General features: G+C 45.6%; 1 protein-coding gene across 3 annotated transcripts in view; it reads left to right on the top strand.

The window, feature by feature from the left end:
* LOC133418468 (src substrate cortactin-like) overlaps positions 1-20,250 on the top strand; it is a 40,071-nt gene that overhangs the window by 8,840 nt on the left and 10,981 nt on the right. For 2 of the 3 annotated variants that reach the window (XR_009770444.1, XM_061707163.1), the window contains exons 2-12: positions 126-252; positions 392-465; positions 575-704; positions 7,065-7,175; positions 7,260-7,314; positions 8,288-8,398; positions 9,071-9,181; positions 12,449-12,559; positions 17,145-17,200; positions 17,304-17,373; positions 18,784-19,109. Coding sequence is in view for 2 of the 3 variants with exons in the window: in XM_061707163.1 (XP_061563147.1) it covers positions 169-252; positions 392-465; positions 575-704; positions 7,065-7,175; positions 7,260-7,314; positions 8,288-8,398; positions 9,071-9,181; positions 12,449-12,559; positions 17,145-17,200; positions 17,304-17,373; positions 18,784-19,109 (1,239 nt within the window). In the remaining variant the exon portion in view is untranslated. Of the gene's footprint in view, positions 1-125; positions 253-391; positions 466-574; positions 705-1,151; positions 1,167-7,064; positions 7,176-7,259; positions 7,315-8,287; positions 8,399-9,070; positions 9,182-12,448; positions 12,560-17,144; positions 17,201-17,303; positions 17,374-18,783; positions 19,110-20,250 lie in introns of those variants that run through there. The other variant, XM_061707175.1, reaches the window with a different exon arrangement.

The following is a 20,250-nucleotide window of genomic DNA, read 5'->3' as shown; positions in this document are numbered from 1 at the left end:
AACCCTCTCAGACCAGAACCAGAACCAGAACCCTCTCAGACCAGAACCCTCTCAGACCAGAACCAGAACCCTCTCAGACCAGGACCAGAACCCCCATGACCCGTTTGAACCTCTGATCTGTTTAGGAACCGCTGGACCAGGAACTGGACCAGGAACCGGACCAGAACCATGTGGAAGGCAGCGGCGGGTCAGAACATCAACGTGGCCGTAGACCAGGGGGGGGACGACTGGGAGACCGACCCGGACTTTGAGGTACCGATGGCTGGGGGGGGGGGGGTAGAACTGAATCTGGAGACTCCAGACCTCCTGGAGGACCTTAAGAGGTCTCCTGGAGGACTCCTAGGGTTCTCTGGAGACTCCGGAGTGGGTCCTGACCCGGTTTTGTCCCCAGAATGACGTGTCGGAGAAGGAGCAGCGCTGGGGGGCCAAGACGGTGGCGGGTTCTGGACACCAGGAGCACATCGAGTGAGTCCCCGTGGGGTTGGACGTGGTGTTGGACCCGTCCCTAACGTGTCTCTGTCCTAATGGTGTCTCTGTCCCATCATGGTGTCCCCTCATGTCTCTGTCCCCCCAGCATCCACCGGCTGCGGGAGACGGTTTCCACCGAGCACACCAGCCTGAAGCAGAAGGAGCTGGACCACATGCCCCAGGCCTCGCACGGGTACGGGGGCAAGTTCGGCCTGCAGCAGGACCGCATGGACAAGGTAGGGACGGGGGGACGGGGGGGGACCTGGGGGGTACGGGGGGGCAGCAGGACCGCATGGACAAGGTAGGGGGGGGACGGGGGGGACGGGGGGACAGCAGGACCGCATGGACAAGGTAGGGACGGGGGGACGGGGGGGACTGCAGCAGGACCGCATGGACAAGGTAGGGACGGGGGGACGGGGGGGACGGGGGGACGGGGGGGGGGACGGGGGGGACTGCAGCAGGACCGCATGGACAAGGTAGGGAGGGGGGGACGGGGGGGACGGGGGGACAGCAGGACCGCATGGACAAGGTAGGGACGGGGGGACGGGGGGGACTGCAGCAGGACCGCATGGACAAGGTAGGGACGGGGGGACGGGGGGGACGGGGGGGGACTGCAGCAGGACCGCATGGACAAGGTAGGGACGGGGGGACGGGGGGGACGGGGGGACCTGGGGGGGCAGCAGGACCGCATGGACAAGGTAGGGACGGGGGGACGGGGGGGACCACGGGGACGGGGGGGGTCTGGGGGGGACGGGTGGGACAGCTGGATCCAGACACCAGCACTGATTGAGGGAAGTCGTTTATAAAGAGACTAAACAGCAACGGGCCGAGTACTGAGCCCTGCGGGACGCCCATTTATGGCCCATTTATGGCCCATTTATGGCCCATTTATTTATTTATTTATTTATTTATTTATTTATTTATTTATTTATTTTTTTTTTTTACCTTGTCTGCACACATATTATTGATTGATACCATGACGGTAGAAACCAAAATTGTATATATGTGCATTATTACTATATGTAATATATACATATATATACGCACACATATGCGTACACATACATAAATATACACATACAAACCCAGTGTTTTTTTTTTTTTTTTTTTTTTTTTGGGGGGGGGAGTGGGTGGGGGGGGGTGACGACATTCACTGCCAATCCAGGAAGCAGGAACACACGGAGACACACGTCAAGCACTGGAAATCTGCAACAAAAAACCACAAACAAAGCACGAAACCGGCACGGAGCCAACCAAAACACGAACAGCAATCGACCTAAGTCTTGAGATCTGATCGCAGTCTGAGCTAAGCTATCGCTATCGCTACCTAAACCCAAAAACTAGAGAGCCAGCATGCAGGTGAACAAGCCAGTGTGTATGTCTATGTGTGTGTGTGTGTATGTATATGATTGTGTGTGTGTGTGTGTGTGTGTGTGTGTGTGTGTGTGCATGTGACTAAATGACTATATGTGTGTGTGTGTGTGTGTGTGTGTGTGTGTGTGTGTGTGTGTGTGTGTGTGTGTGTGTGTGTGTGTGTGTGTGTGTGTGTGTGTGTGTGTGTGTGTGTGTGTGTGTGTGTAATAAACCAAACAACGCTCCACCTGAAGTGTATCTATAGTGGGGGAGGGGGGGGGAGCGACCCCGCCACCCGCGAGACCAGAGGCCGACACGGAAGAGCCCGGAACCCAGGCCACCGGCAACCCCACAGAGGGGAGAAGTAGGAGGGAGGCAACCCACCGCCTGCGAGGCCCCCCCCCCACCCGGCGGCGGCCGAGGGGGCCCGCGGGCGGGCCCCCCACGGCGCGGAAAGAAGCAGCCAGGGATCCCGCGCCGGCGGACCGCGACCCAGGCAATCCCCGGCCACCCGGTCCGGGCCGGACACGCGGCCAGGAGGCCCTCACCCTTCAGGCCAACGACCCCCACCCGGCAGGGGGCCAGCCTGCCCGGAGAGACAGAGCCGCCCCGGCCGCCGACGCGGGCAGGCGCACCCGTCCCCCACGAAAGTGGCCCTCCAAGACCAGAGCTGGCCCCGCCGTAGAGGCAGCGGGGGGGACCGGAGACGGGCCCGGAGAGAGGGAACCCCCCAACAAGGCGACACCCGCGCAGGCCCGACAACGGAGGGCCCCAGACCCAGGCATCCCATTCATTCCTCCATTCACCTATCCGACACCTATACTAATAATAATATAATATACTATACATAATAATAATAATAATAATACTAATAATAATAATAATAATAATAATAACCATCTTTGTATAATATAATATTGATAAATTATTAAGTTTTTGATGTCCTGCCAATGGAGGCTCAAATCCTCCATGGCAGGACCCTTCCATACCGCATTCCCACCGACACAGACATACAATCACGCACCGTTTCCCCCTCCCCGGGGGGATCCAGCACCGCCAGAAGGCACCCCAGGCTGCACGGCGGGCCCCGCCAGGCCCGGGTAACCCGACCCACCCGTCCCAGGCCCAGGCCGGTGAGGGAACGCGGGTGATGTGGGACCCCCTCCCGCCCCTTGTGTTGAGTGCATGTGATTAATGCCATAAAAACAGGGAGGAGGGAGGGCCAAGCATCGATTGACACCGACTTTTATGGCCCATTTATGGCCCATTTGTGGCCCATTTATGGCCCATTTATGGCCCATTCATGGCCCATTCATGGGGATTTATCCTGAGCAACTTTCACACTCTGAACCCGGGCCTGAAGAAATGACAAAAATAAAATAAATAAAAGTTTGCAGTTTGGACAGAAGTAGGTTCTGGTTGACGAGCTCAACAGCTGTTTTAGGTCCAGGAATCGCCCCTACCACACTGACACGGTTACAGGATGATTTTAATTCAGAATTAATTATTCCCAATTAAATAATTCAGAATTAAACTATTTTCCAGTTTACATGGAAATAGTAATTCCAAATTTCTATGGAAAACACGTTTGATTCCACTTAAGGTCTTTAGGTATTTTTTCAAATTATTTTTGTAATTGTTTCTTTATTTTTTTAATATTTATTTTCTTAATTTCTTTTTTAATTTTATCTAGAAAAAATCTAAATTTGATTGTTTTTACTTTATTTTTATTTCATTTATTTTTATTTTTTTAATTGGTTTTATTTTATTTATTTATTTTTTCTGATTGTGTGTTTACATGATCTGGAATTATTCTATTAAGATTTAAAACTGGAATAAACCAGGCACTTACTACATTTTCATCTGGAATTAGGAGTTTACGTGGTCATTTTTAATCATTTTAAATCGGATTTAACTTTAATTTTGAATTAAAGAGGAATTAAACTTCCCATGTAAATGCACTCAGTAACTGAAAGCTGGGGTTTGTTTACATTTCTGACCCGACTCCACGACCAGAACAAACCGGTTTCTCCGGTTTCTCCCAGACCAGGTAAATACGGGCCGGTTTGTTCCTGCGGGCCTCAGGTTTACTGATGCTATTCCACTAGATTATTCAGGATATTCCACTAGATTATTCAGGAATATTCCACTAGATTATTCAGGATATTCCACTAGATTATTCAGGAATATTCCACTAGATTATTCAGGATATTCCACTAGATTATTCAGGAATATTCCACTAGATTATTCAGGATATTCCAATAGATTATTCAGGATATTCCACTAGATTATTCAGGAATATTCCACTAGATTATTCAGGATATTCCACTAGATTATTCAGGAATATTCCACTAGATTATTCAGGATATTCCAATAGATTATTCAGGATATTCCACTAGATTATTCAGGATATTCCACTAGATTATTCAGGAATATTCCACAAGATTATTCAGGATATTCCACTAGATTATTCAGGATATTCCACTAGATTATTCAGGGATATTCCACTAGATTATTCAGGAATATTCCACTAGATTATTCAGGAATATTCCACTAGATTATTCAGGATATTCCACTACATTATTCAGGAATATTCCACTAGATTATTCAGGAATATTCCACTAGATTATTCAGGAATATTCCACTAGATTATTCAGGGATATTCCACTAGATTATTCAGGAATATTCCACTAGATTATTCAGGGATATTCCACTAGATTATTCAGGAATATTCCACTAGATTATTCAGGAATATTCCACTAGATTATTCAGGAATATTCCACTAGATTATTCAGGAATATTCCACTAGATTATTCAGGAATATTCCACTAGATTATTCAGGGATATTCCACTAGATTATTCAGGAATATTCCACTAGATTATTCAGGAATATTCCACTAGATTATTCAGGAATATTCCACTAGATTATTCAGGAATATTCCACTAGATTATTCAGGAATATTCCACTAGATTATTCAGGATATTCCACTAGATTATTCAGGAATATTCCACTAGATTATTCAGGAATATTCCACTAGATTATTCAGGGATATTCCACTAGATTATTCAGGGATATTCCACTAGATTATTCAGGAATATTCCACTAGATTATTCAGGATATTCCACTAGATTATTCAGGAATATTCCACTAGATTATTCAGGGATATTAACTAGATTATTCAGGAATATTCCACTAGATTATTCAGGAATATTCCACTAGATTATTCAGGGATATTAACTAGATTATTCAGGATATTCCACTAGATTATTCAGGGATATTCCACTAGATTATTCAGGGATATTCCACTAGATTATTCAGGATATTCCACTACATTATTCAGGGATATTCCACTAGATTATTCAGGGATATTCCACTAGATTATTCAGGATATTCCACTAGATTATTCAGGGATATTCCACTAGATTATTCAGGATATTCCACTAGATTATTCAGGATATTCCACTAGATTATTCAGGATATTCCACTAGATTATTCAGGATATTCCACTAGATTATTCAGGATATTCCACTAGATTATTCAGGGATATTCCACTAGATTATTCAGGATATTCCACTAGATTATTCAGGATATTCCACTAGATTATTCAGGATATTCCACTAGATTATTCAGGATATTCCACTAGATTATTCAGGGATATTAACTAGATTATTCAGGGATATTCCACTAGATTATTCAGGATATTCCACTAGATTATTCAGGGATATTCCACTAGATTATTCAGGATATTCCACTAGATTATTCAGGATATTCCACTAGATTATTCAGGATATTCCACTAGATTATTCAGGATATTCCACTAGATTATTCAGGGATATTAACTAGATTATTCAGGGATATTCCACTAGATTATTCAGGATATTCCACTAGATTATTCAGGGATATTAACTAGATTATTCAGGGATATTCCACTAGATTATTCAGGATATTCCACTAGATTATTCAGGGATATTAACTAGATTATTCAGGGATATTCCACTAGATTATTCAGGGATATTCCACTAGATTATTCAGGATATTCCACTAGATTATTCAGGATATTCCACTAGATTATTCAGGATATTCCACTAGATTATTCAGGATATTCCACTAGATTATTCAGGATATTCCACTAGATTATTCAGGATATTCCACTAGATTATTCAGGATATTCCACTAGATTATTCAGGAATATTCCACTAGATTATTCAGGGATATTCCACTAGATTATTCAGGAATATTCCACTAGATTATTCAGGAATATTCCACTAGATTATTCAGGAATATTCCACTAGATTATTCAGGAATATTCCACTAGATTATTCAGGGATATTCCACTAGATTATTCAGGAATATTCCACTAGATTATTCAGGAATATTCCACTAGATTATTCAGGAATATTCCACTAGATTATTCAGGAATATTCCACTAGATTATTCAGGAATATTCCACTAGATTATTCAGGATATTCCACTAGATTATTCAGGAATATTCCACTAGATTATTCAGGAATATTCCACTAGATTATTCAGGGATATTCCACTAGATTATTCAGGGATATTCCACTAGATTATTCAGGAATATTCCACTAGATTATTCAGGATATTCCACTAGATTATTCAGGAATATTCCACTAGATTATTCAGGGATATTCCACTAGATTATTCAGGATATTCCACTAGATTATTCAGGGATATTCCACTAGATTATTCAGGAATATTCCACTAGATTATTCAGGGATATTAACTAGATTATTCAGGATATTCCACTAGATTATTCAGGATATTCCACTAGATTATTCAGGGATATTCCACTAGATTATTCAGGATATTCCACTAGATTATTCAGGAATATTCCACTAGATTATTCAGGATATTCCACTAGATTATTCAGGATATTCCACTAGATTATACTATGAGGCCCGGGACGGAGCCCTGAGGAACCCCGGCCCGGTCCAGGTGTCTGGGGTTCTGGTTCTGACCCGCTGTAACGTGTTCTGACCCGTCCAGATACAGAGAATGATTGCTTAAGATATATTTAGATATTTATGTGGATATTTATGTAGTATATATTATGTTATAATTATGTAATATATGTTATATATTTTATATTTTATATTATGTATGGATATTTATGTAGTTTATAGTGTGTGTATATGTATAGATTTATATAATATTTGTATTTACTATATATTGATATAATAGTTATGTAATATTTATATTTTCTATTTACTTATACGTCCAGTCGGCCGTGGGCCACGACTACCAGAGCCAGCTGTCCAAGCACTGCTCCCAGACCGACACGTCCAAGGGCTTCGGGGGAAAGTTCGGCCTGCAGGCGGACCGGGTGGACCAGGTAGGTGGCCCGGTCCTGGTACCGGCTCTGTACCGGTCCTGGGTCCAGCACCGGACCAGGTTCTGATCTCTGCTCTCCTTCCAGTCGGCCGTCGGCTTCGAGTACGTGGGGAAGACGGAGAAACACGCCTCGCAGAAAGGTGAGCTACCGACCCGCTAACGCCGGCCCGCTAACGCCGGCCCGCTGACACCGGCCCGCTGACACCCGCTAGAGCGCCGTCACGTGTACCAGAGCACCGTTACGTGTACCAGAGCACCGTTACGTGTACCAGAGCACCGTTACGTGTACCAGAGCACCGTTACGTGTACCAGAGCACCATTACGTGTACCAGCGCACCGTTACGTGTACCAGAGCACTGTTACACAAACCAGAGCACCGTTACGTGTACCAGCGCACCGTTACGTGTACCAGAGCACCGTTACACGTACCAGAGCACCGTTACGTGTACCAGAGCACCGTTACGTGTACCGGAGCACCGTTACACGTACCAGAGCACCGTTACGTGTACCGGAGCACCGTTACACGTACCAGAGCACCGTTACGTGTACCGGAGCACCGTTACACGTACCGGAGCACCGTTACGTGTACCAGAGCACCGTTACGTGTACCGGAGCACCGTTACACGTACCAGAGCACCGTTACGTGTACCGGAGCACCGTTACACGTACCAGAGCACCGTTACGTGTACCGGAGCACCGTCACGTGTACCAGAGCACCGTTACACCGTTACGTGTAACAGTTTTATTTCAGTCCGTAACAGAAATCTCCGGCTCGTTTGAGCTTCAGAAATTATTTTGGAACTGTAGCTTGTGTGGACGCTGCCACGCTGAGTGATCAATAAAAGAGCTTAACTACTGAGAAGTTTATTGATTGAAGAACCATGTTCGGTATTGTTCGGTATTCGGCCAAGTGTTTATTATTATTTTCGGTTTCGGCCACAAATTTTAATTTCGGTGCATCACTAGACCCTGGTGTTGGTTCCGGTACCACTGATCCGTGGTTCTGGTACCAGTAATCTCTCCCCCCTGGTGTTGGTTCTGGTGTTGGTTCTGGTGTTGGTTCCGGTACCACTGATCCGTGGTTCTGGTACCAGTAACCTCTCCCTCCTCCAGACTACTCCACCGGGTTCGGCGGCCGCTACGGCGTCCAGGCGGACCGGGTCGACCAGAGCGCCGTGGGCTTCGACTACCAGGGCAAGACGGAGAAACACGAGTCGCAGAAAGGTGAGTCGGACCTCCGGAACCGGGACGATATCAGATCATGTGACGTCTGTTTCCTCTCCACTTCCTGTCCCTGGCGTCTCCACTTCCTGTCTGTTTCCTCTCACTTCCTGTCTGTTTCCTCTCACTTCCTGCCTGTTTCCTCTCACTTCCTGCCTGTTTCCTCTCACTTCCTGCCTGTTTCCTCTCACTTCCTGCCTGTTTCCTCTCACTTCCTGCCTGTTTCCTCTCACTTCCTGTCTGTTTCCTCTCCACTTATTTCTATGGCGCCATTCAAAGCGGATGGAAAAATGTCGAGAAAAAGGACAAAATTCACCTTTTTTCTGAGTCACGTATCTTTCTCATACTTGCAAGTAGAAACGTCATTCAAACTTCAAAACGGAGGAAAACTTCTCTTCTCTCTCCAAACCCCAAACAGTTTCTTCCTAAAATGTACACTTTTCAAGATATGAGCCCTCAAGCGAGGACTGGAAATCACTTTTTTGTCAAATTTACAGTGCGACTTTCAGTTGCTAGAGTGTAGTTAAAAAAAGCACTTCCTGCCTGTTTCCTCTCACTTCCTGTCTGGTTCCTCTCACTTCCTGTCTGTTTCCTCTCACTTCCTGCCTGTTTCCTCTCACTTCCTGTCTGGTTCCTCTCACTTCCTGCCTGTTTCCTCTCACTTCCTGTGTCCAGACTACGCCAAGGGCTTCGGGGGGAAGTTCGGCGTGGAGGCCGACCGGGTGGACCAGAGCGCCGTGGGGTTCGAGTACCAGGGGAAGACGGACAAGCACGAGTCCCAGAAAGGTGAGGGGGTTCTGTACGGAGTAAGATCACTTCCAAAAAGATGTGTCCATGTTAGAACTATTCATAATGATAAACATTTGTATGTAAATAAAAAAGTTGTACCCAAAATTATGCTGTCACGCACGAGTCTGATAAATACGACGGAGTATTAGGGCCAAACTAAGACAAAAGAATTACGAGAATAAAGTCATAATATTACGAGAATAAAGTTGTAATATATTATAAATATAACTTCACAACATGATCAATATTCCTCATTTTAACACAGAGAGAAGATGCTCTTCCTGTTAGAGTTCTCATAAATAACCACTTTATTTTCATAATATTACGACTTTATTATCATAAATTACCACTTTATTCTCGTAATATTACGACTTTATTCTCTGAATTTTACCACTTTTATTCTCGTAATATTACGACTTTATTCTCTGAATTTTACCACTTTTATTCTCGTAATATTACGACTTTATTCTCGTATTATTACGACTTTATTCTATTACGACTTTATTCTCGTAATGTTACGACTTTATTCTCTGAATTTTACCACTTTTATTCTCGTAATATTACGACTTTATTCTCGTAATATTACGACTTTATTCTATTACGACTTTATTCTCGTAATATTACGACTTTATTCTTGCAACATTACGACTTTATTCTCGTAATTTTACGACTTTATTCTCGTAATATTACGACTTTATTCTCGTAATTTTACGACTTTATTCTCGTAATATTACGACTTTATTCTCGTAATATTACGACTTTATTCTATTACGACTTTATTCTTGTAATTTTTACGACTTTATTCTCATAATATTACGACTTTATTCTATTACGACTTTATTCTTGTAATTTTTACGACTTTATTCTCATTATATTATGACTTTATTCTCGTAATTTCCAATTTTTTTTTGTCTTAGTTTGGCCCTAATACTCCGTCGTAGATAAATTATTAGGGTTAGGATTGTTTTTATGTGAGTATGAATCTAGAAGCTGTGAGTGCAAAGTCTTGTGAATACAACTCTAATTTCTACGACTACGAGTCTTCACTGTGAACATGAATTCAAGTTTATGAGTCGAAAAACTGTTGAAATGACGTCCCAGGCAGAAACATATTTTCTCATCAACAAAAGTAACAAAATAAAATATTTGAACCATTTTTCAGATTTTTTTCAATTATTTTATTGTCTGAAAAATGGTTCAAATATGTTATTTTGTTATTTGAAATTTTTTTAATTTGTTTTTTTGATCTATTTTTCTTATTTTTGTGAGGGGGTATCTATTGTTTTTTGGCACTTGTTCTCTATAGCTGATATAACATAAATTACTCCTAAGTGGGATCAATAAAGTTCTTATTTTTGCCTTTTTTGCAGACAATAAAATGTTTTGTTGATGAGAAAATATGTATCTGCCTGTGACGTCATTTCAACAGTTTTTCGACTCATAAACTTGAATTCGTGTTCACAGTGAAGACTCGTAGTCGTAGAAACTAGAGTTGTATTCACAAGACTTTGCACTCACAGCTTTTAGATTCGTCCTCACATAAAAACAATCCTCGTCGCAGAGTTGGAGACCAGCCTGCCAAACCAGAACAGGATGTCCCCATACTTTTTTGGCCGATCCCGATCTTTTGAAAATGACGTGATCGGGCGATTGATCGGCCACCCGATCGATCGGGACAACACTACTATTTGGTATAGTGTGTACTGCACTACAGAGCCTGTGAAGGATCATGCAATATATTTTTGATAAAACGTGAGCACATTTAATCAACTAGTGTGCACGTTTAATAAAATTGTGCGCACAAGTTAATATAACGTGCTCACGAGTTGATAAAACGTGCACACGAGAGAGATTTTCCCAATCTTGAAAAAAACTAAACAAATCTGTGCTGAAAGAAACAAACAAACAAACACACAGATGAAGGGAAATCACTGCGCTGCAGGAGATGATTGCCAAACACTGAGCTGTGAAAACACAGGGGTAATATTATTGGAGTTTTAACCCATCGACCAAATTAATCACTTGAACACAGAAATACTACCAATTAAATATCATTAAACCGTGATCTGATCAGGGGACAATCAGTCCTGTGGGGCGGGGCTGCTCATCTCAGGCCCCGAGGGTCCGTGTCTGGCACGTTTCAGATGTTTCCTGCTTCAACACGCAGGGAAACACAGATTCACATGAAGGTTTCGTTACAACAGTCTTGATCACAAGCTGCTGGTGATCCATTCATCTGAATCCGGTGTGTTGAAGCAGGGGAACCCCCCCCTCCCCGGGGTCCAGCATGGGGCAGCCCGGCCGTCGGATTGGGAGACATTTTGGAATTTTCCAAAATGTGCACACGCTTTGTTAATCGTACCCACGCTTTAATAAATTGTGGTCACGATGACACATAACGTGCTCTCGATTAACTTTAACGTGGCCCCGAAGTTACTTTTTTTTCTTCACTTGAGCTCTTACAGGCTCCGTACTGCACTAACTGGACGGAGTTGTCAACATTAAGAGGCTGTTGACTTAGAAGAATTATAGTAATTTACATTTTGAAAAGTGATGAGCAAAACATATCATTTTAGAAAATAAAGCTCTTTATGCACAAACACAAACCGAAACCGTGGGCTACGTGGACCCGGTTTCCCCGGTCCGGTCCGGTTTCCCCGGTGTGTTCTGGTCAGGTTTCCCCGGTCCTGTCCGGTCTCACCTGTATTCTGGTCTGACCTGTGTTCTGGTCTGACCCGTGTTCTGGTCTGACCCGTGTTCTGGTCTGACCCGTGTTCTGGTCTGACCCGTGTTCTGGCCTCACCTGTGTTCTGGTCTCACCTGTGTTCTGGTCTCACCTGTGTTCTGGTCTGACCCGTGTTCTGGTCTCACCTGTGTTCTGGTCTGACCCGTGTTCTGGTCTCACCCGTGTTCTGGTCTGACCCGTGTTCTGGTCTGACCCGTGTTCTGGTCTGACCCGTGTTCTGGTCTGACCCGTGTTCTGGTTTGACCCGTGTTCTGGTCTGACCCGTGTTCTGGTCTCACCTGTGTTCTGGTCTGACCCGTGTTCTGGTTTGACCCGTGTTCTGGTTTGACCCGTGTTCTGGTTTGACCCGTGTTCTGGTTTGACCCGTGTTCTGGTTTGACCCGTGTTCTGGTCTGACCCGTGTTCTGGTCTGACCCGTGTTCTGGTCTGACCCGTGTTCTGGTCTGACCCGTGTTCTGGTCTGACCCGTGTTCTGGTCTGACCCGTGTTCTGGTTTGACCCGTGTTCTGGTCCTGCAGACTACGTGAAAGGCTTCGGGGGGAAGTTCGGGGTCCAGACGGACCGGCAGGACAAGTCGGCGCTGGGCTGGGACCACCAGGAGAAACTGCAGCTGCACGAGTCCCAGAAAGGTATTTAAGTATTTAATATAATACTGGTGCATTTAACATAATACTGGTGCATTTAATATAATACTGGTGCATTTAACATAATACTGGTGCATTTAAAGGAGCCGTCTGTAAGAAATGTCCAGAACTGGTACTGCAGTCACTTTCCAAATATTGTTGAGCGGCGTGTACCCTCCCCCTCCTCCCCCCGACCAGAGGTTGCCAGGTAGGCTGCAGAATGCAGCAGGAACGTAGGCTGCCATGGCTGCCATAATTAGAGCCGAGCTGGCAACCCGGATGCCGAAACAATACTGACTTGGTGATTGGGAGATAGGTGGAGGGTGAAGCTTCAGAAACAATACTGACTTGGTGATTGGGAGATAGGTGGAGGGTGGAGCTTCAGAAACAATACTGACTTGGTGATTGGGAGATAGGTGGAGGGTGGAGCTTCAGAAACAATACTGACTTGGTGATTGGGAGATAGGTGGAGGGTGAAGCTTCAGAAACAATACTGACTTGGTGATTGGGAGATAGGTGGAGGGTGAAGCTTCAGAAACAATACTGACTTGGTGATTGGGAGATAGGTGGAGGGTGGAGCTTCAGAAACAATACTGACTTGGTGATTGGGAGATAGGTGGAGGGTGGAGCTTCAGAAACAATACTGACTTGGTGATTGGGAGATAGGTGGAGGGTGGAGCTTCAGAAACAATACTGACTTGGTGATTGGGAGATAGGTGGAGGGTGGAGCTTCAGGCCAAAACAAAAAATGACAACCTAAACATCAGTTGAGGGCTGCAACTCCTCTTTTTAAACTGGAATATCCTGGCTTGAGTGCTGTTGTCAGTGACATAAGTATTTGAAAGGAACATGATTTTTAAATGTCTGTTGACATATCGGGGTCATTTTATGATTCGTTTTATTATTGCTCTTACATACAGCTCCTTTAATATAATAATGACGCATTCAATATAATACTGGTGCATTTAATATAATACTGGTGCATTTAATATAATATTGGTGCATTTAACATAATACTGGTGCATTTAATATAATACTGGTGCATTTAATATAATACTGGTGCATTTAACATAATACTGGTGCATTTAATATAATACTGGTGCATTTAATATAACAATGGTGCATTTAATATAATACTGGTGCATTTAATATAATACTGGTGCATTTAATATAATACTGGTGCATTTAATATAATACTGGTGCATTTAATATAATACTGGTGCATTTAATATAATACTGGTGCATTTAATATAACAATGGTGCATTTAATATAATACTGGTGCATTTAATATAATACTGGTGCATTTAATATAATACTGGTGCATTTAATATAACAATGGTGCATTTAATATAATACTGGTGCATTTAACATAATACTAGTGCATTTAATATAATAATGGTGCATTTAATAAATAATTGTGCATTTAATATGTAATTGTGATTTTTATATTTGTTAATATCTTAACTTTAGTATATTGTTTGGGTGTGGTTTTCATATAAGCCTTTATAAAAGGCTTCTAATCTCCTCAAATATTTTTTCTTCTTGTTTAGTTTTTTAAAGTATTTTCCAATATGTGAATTGTGAATTCTTTCTTGTTTTTTTGTTGTTGTTTTTTTCTCTTCATCCTTGTATTTGTGTGAACGAAATAAAATGAATTAAAATAAACTAAAGGTGCCGCCGGGCTGTGGGGGGTCCAGCTAGTCCCGTCCTGCTGAACTTCCTCTCTGCAGGACTGATGTGGTTCCTCTGCGGTTCTGGAACTTCCTCTGCGGTTCTGGAACTTCCTCCTTCTGCAGGAAACAGGAAGAGAAACTGCAGCTCAGATTCCTATCAGATTCATATTTGCATGTTGAAATCCTGTCACACAGAAACAGAAAGGCCGAAAACCTGTCAGACGTGTTTCCTGCAGCAGCAGCCGGTCCGGTTTAGTCCCGTCCGGTTCGGTTTCCAGAGCCCAAGCTATGTGTGGAGGTGAGCCCGACTATCTCTAGCCGGTATCTCTCAACCTCACGCACAAGCTCCGGCTCCTTCCCCCCCAGCGAGGTTCCAACAACGCTCCTAGGATCACTGGGCAACACAAACCCTCCACCACAGTAAGGTGGCGGTTCCAGGAGGGGCTTTCCGTAATAATTGGACCTAAACAGCGAAGCTGAAACAGAATCTGAACCGTTCAGATTCCAGTTGCAGATCTGAACAAGTTCAAGTTCTTTATCTGCAAATATGTTCCTTCAGTTCAACGTTCTCACAGAAGTGAACGAGTTTGAACTTGTTGATGAACAACGCTGCCGCTGGGCCTGGTGGTACCAGGACCACGAGTTAACGGGTCTACGGAGGTCTGGGCCTGGTGGTCCCAGGACCACGAGTAAACGGGTCCCCCGGGGCCTACGGAGGTCTGGATCTGGTGGTCCCAGGACCACGAGTAAACGGGCCCCAGGTGGTCTACGGAGGTCTGGATCTGGTGGTCCCAGGACCACGAGTTAACGGGTCTACGGAGGTCTGGGCCTGGCGGTCCCAGGACCACGAGTTAACGGGCCCCAGGTGGTCTACGGAGGTCTGGGCCTGGTGGTCCCAGGACCACGAGTTAACGGGTCCCCCGGGGCCTACGGAGGTCTGGGCCTGGTGGTCCCAGGACCACGAGTAAACGGGCCCCAGGTGGTCTACGGAGGTCTGGGTCTGGTGGTCCCAGGACCACGAGTAAACGGGCCCCAGGTGGTCTACGGAGGTCTGGATCTGGTGGTCCCAGGACCACGAGTAAACGGGTCTACGGAGGTCTACGGAGGTCTGGGCCTGGTGGTCCCAGGACCACGAGTAAACGGGTCTACGGAGGTCTGGGCCTGGTGGTCCCAGGACCACGAGTAAACGGGCCCCAGGTGGTCTACGGAGGTCTGGGCCTGGTGGTCCCAGGACCACGAGTAAACGGGCCCCAGGTGGTCTACGGAGGTCTGGGCCTGGTGGTCCCAGGACCACGAGTTAACGGGTCCCCCGGGGCCTACGGAGGTCTGGGTCTGGTGGTCCCAGGACCACGAGTAAACGGGTCTACGGAGGTCTGGGCCTGGTGGTCCCAGGACCACGAGTAAACGGGTCTACGGAGGTCTGGGCCTGGTGGTCCCAGGACCACGAGTAAACGGGTCCCCCGGGGCCTACGGAGGTCTGGATCTGGTGGTCCCAGGACCACGAGTAAACGGGCCCCAGGTGGTCTACGGAGGTCTGGGCCTGGTGGTCCCAGGACCACGAGTTAACGGGTCCCCCGGGGCCTACGGAGGTCTGGGCCTGGTGGTCCCAGGACCACGAGTAAACGGGTCCCCCGGGGCCTATGGAGGTCTGGATCTGGTGGTCCCAGGACCACGAGTAAACGGGTCTACGGAGGTCTGGGCCTGGTGGTCCCAGGACCACGAGTAAACGGGTCTACGGAGGTCTGGGCCTGGTGGTCCCAGGACCACGAGTAAACGGGCCCCAGGTGGTCTACGGAGGTCCGGAGGTGTGGTTTCTGGTAGGCCTTAGTAGTTTCCTAGAGCAGTGTCTCCCCCCCCTGGGGTCCGGGCAGAGATCTCTGGGGGGGCATGAATCTTTGTCTTTGTCAGGATATGCAGTTGTAAAAATTATATTTACACATGTTAAATAAATAAAAAAATCCCAATAACACCTAATGGAATATGTAATCCAAGTCTGTATAAACCCACTTAGTATTTTATTTATTCATACTACTACTCTGACAGGTTGTTGAAGGAAAAATGTTGAAAAATGTTGCTCTCATATTAAAAGACACATTTTTCAGAAATGATTCGTATATCGTATTTTATACATTGGTGACACAAAATGAAGGTGAGAAAAAAAAATATCTGTACAGGGTAAACCAGAGAGAAATGTATCAAAAAAACATAATTAATGTTAATTTTTTTCAATTAAAGGTTTGTAATGAATCACTTTACTCTTTTGGTGCTGGTACGTACGGGTCGGGGGCGGCTGGTCTTAGACACAAGTAGGGGGACGAGGAGGAAAGGTTGAGAACCGCTGATCTAGAGGCCTCGTGGTTTCCGGGGAAACCTCCTGGTGTTCAGCGACGTCATTCCTGCGGTGTTTCGCTGGGTTGATGCCGGCTGTGGCAGAGTGGACTCAGACTCTGATCCGGTGGGTTGATGCTGTGGTGGAGTGGACTCAGACTCTGATCCAGTGGGTTGATGCCGGCTGTGGCGGAGTGGACTCAGACTCTGTTCCGCTGGGTTGATGCCGGCTGTGGTGGAGTGGACTCAGACTCTGATCCGCTGGGTTGATGCCGGCTGTGGCGGAGTGGACTCAGACTCTGATCCGGTGGGTTGATGCCGGCTGTGGTGGAGTGGACTCAGACTCTGTTCCAGTGGGTTGATGCCGGCTGTGGCGGAGTGGACTCAGACTCTGATCCGGTGGGTTGATGCCGGCTGTGGTGGAGTGGACTCAGACTCTGTTCCGCTGGGCTGATGCCGGCTGTGGCGGAGTGGACTCAGACTCTGTTCCGGTGGGTTGATGCTGTGGTGGAGTGGACTCAGACTCTGATCAGCTGGGCTGATGCCGGCTGTGGCGGAGTGGACTCAGACTCTCATCCTTCTGTTCCAGATTACTCTAAAGGCTTTGGAGGAAAGTTCGGGGTCCAGAACGACCGGATGGACAAGGTGAGACCCGTCGTTGTTGTTGTTGTTGTTGTTGTTGTGGTTGTTGTTGTTGTGGTGGTGGCAGCCTAACCCTAACCCTGACCCCAACCTTCTCCGTGTCCAGAGCGCCGGCACCTTCGAGGACGTGGCCAAGCCGACCTCGTCCTACCAGAAGACCAAACCGGTGGAAGCTGGTGAGACTCTTCCTCCTCTTCCTCCTCCTCCTCCTCTTCATCATCATGTAAGGGCTAATGCCCTTCCAGGTTTACATTATTATAAATATATGGACGACACGGGCATGAACCGTCCGGCGAAGTCCATATATTTATGTTAATGTCACCTGGAAGGGCGTTATCCGGTTATACCACGGTCACGGGTCTGACTAATACCTGGAACAATCACTACCGTCCCATAAGAACCTGGTAGTTTTTAACATAAACGTTTCATTAAGCTACAAATATTGTCAATCATTCAAATAAATAAACGAAACAAGACGGTCGGCTATCCCAGAGTAGAAACTACTTAAAATGAAATGCTACATTTCCATGAATTGTGAAATTGGAAAGAGATACTGGCATGTCAATCATCGTTGCATTTGAAGGACGAATATTTAGTTAGTTTGTGGCTCGTGATCCGATTTCTCTGGTTTCTTTTCATTTTCTTTTGTCAGATATTTCTGCGCGTGAACGTGCTATGATGTCATGGAGTATGCTGCTGTATGATGATCTAATATGTGTCCTATGTTATGTGTTGGATCTGGATCACATACACACACACTAAAGGCCAAGTTTAAGAGTTTACAAAAGAGAGGAATTATTTATTTTATGATAGAAGATGTTTTTCTGGAAAGAAAATGTCAAGAAATGGGTGTTTTTAGAAATGACAAAATCCCTCATGTCGCCGTCCTGCGGTAGCCGGCTCTTCTTCTCTGAATCTCCGTTGCCGTGGTTACCACCTGGCAGTTGATCCAGTAATGATATTAAAGTTATCAGGCAATTTGAAACTTGTTTTCTAGGTGGAGGTTAAAAGTGATAACGTAACAGTGATAATGTAACAGCTAAATGTAAATTATTACCAGAAAACTTACAATACACGTTTACTTTCAGTTCAAATAATGAAGATAGTCGTAGAAAATGTAATTTTAAACATTTATTTGCCCGAACAACTTTAAAGCAGATGAGCGTTTCAATTGTTGGAATTAAATTATGGAATTCATTACATTATGATTTAAAGGGCTGTATAAACATATTTCAGTTTAAAAAGAAATTTAAAGAGAAAAAAATAGCAATGTATGGATGAAATAGTTAAAATGTATAATATATGCGTCTGGAGACAGACTATCTATCTTTGATTTTTTAGTTTTTCTTTTCTTGTGATGTTAACTAAGTAATTGTGCATAAATCTGTTATTATTGTTCAGTTTAGTTTTGAGGGAGGGGCAGGTAGAATAAGATTTTCTTCTTCCTGCTCCTTCCTGGTTATGGAATATGCTTTTGATTGTGTTGTCATTTTACTTGTTTGTTTCTTTTGTTTGCATATTTCCATGATCGGAATAAATAAAAATGAAATGAAATTGTATAACATGAGTTAACCCCCCCCGTCCAGCCGGCAGCAGCACCGGCAGCATCAAGGCCCGGTTCGAGAACATCGCCCGGCAGAAGGAGGAGGAGGACCGGCAGCGGGCCGAGGAGGAGCGGGAACGCCGCCGGGCCACGGAGAAGCAGGAGCAGGAGGAGGCCCGGAGGACCCAGGAGGCCCAGGAGACCCAGGAGGCCCAGGAGACCCCCCCGGCCCGGAGGACTCAGGACACCCCCCAGGTCCAGGTCCAGGCCCCCCCGGCCCCCAAAGCCCCCACGACTCCCAGCCCGGCCCCCCCGGTCCCGGTCCAGGTCCCGGTCCCGGTCCAGCCCGCCGCCGCACCGCTCTATCAGGTACGGGGTCCCGGGTCCCAGACTGGAACCGGTCGTACTTCTGATGGATGGATGGATGGATGGATGATGGATGGATGGATGATGGATGGATGGATGATGGATGGATGGATGATGGATGGATGATGGATGGATGATGGATGGATGATGGATGGATGATGGATGGATGGATGGATGGATGATGGATGGATGGATGATGGATGGATGATGGATGGATGGATGGATGATGGATGGATGGATGATGGATGGATGGATGGATGATGGATGGATGGATGATGGATGGATGATGGATGGATGATGGATGGATGATGGATGGATGATGGATGGATGGATGGATGGATGATGGATGGATGGATGATGGATGGATGATGGATGGATGGATGGATGATGGATGATGGATGGATGGATGGATGATGGATGGATGGATGATGGATGGATGATGGATGGATGATGGATGGATGATGGATGGATGATGGATGGATGGATGGATGATGGATGGATGATGGATGGATGATGGATGGATGGATGATGGATGGATGGATGATGGATGGATGATGGATGGATGGATGATGGATGGATGATGGATGGATGGATGGATGGATGAAGGATGGATGGATGGGTGGATGGATGGATGGATGATGGATGGATGATGGATGGATGGATGATGGATGGATGAAGGATGGATGGATGGATGATGGATGGATGGATGATGGATGGATGATGGATGGATGGATGATGGATGGATGGATGGATGAAGGATGGATGGATGAAGGATGGATGGATGAAGGATGGATGGATGGGTGGATGGATGGATGAAGGATGGATGGATGAAGGATGGATGAAGGATGGATGGATGAAGGATGGATGGATGGATGATGGATGGATGGATGGATGGATGAAGGATGGATGGATGGATGATGGATGGATGGATGGATGGATGATGGATGGATGGATGGATGATGGATGGATGGATGGATGGATGGATGATGGATGGATGGATGGATGATGGATGGATGGATGGATGGATGATGGATGGATGGATGAAGGATGGATGGATGGATGATGGATGGATGGATGGATGGATGAAGGATGGATGGATGGATGGATGGATGGATGGATGATGGATGGATGGATGGATGGATGG

Source organism: Cololabis saira, chromosome 2 (assembly GCF_033807715.1).
Source record: "Cololabis saira isolate AMF1-May2022 chromosome 2, fColSai1.1, whole genome shotgun sequence".
NCBI classification, from domain to species: domain Eukaryota; kingdom Metazoa; phylum Chordata; class Actinopteri; order Beloniformes; family Belonidae; genus Cololabis; species Cololabis saira.
The sequence above is the reverse complement of the archived record's forward strand: the minus strand, read 5'-3'. Positions and strand labels throughout refer to the sequence as shown.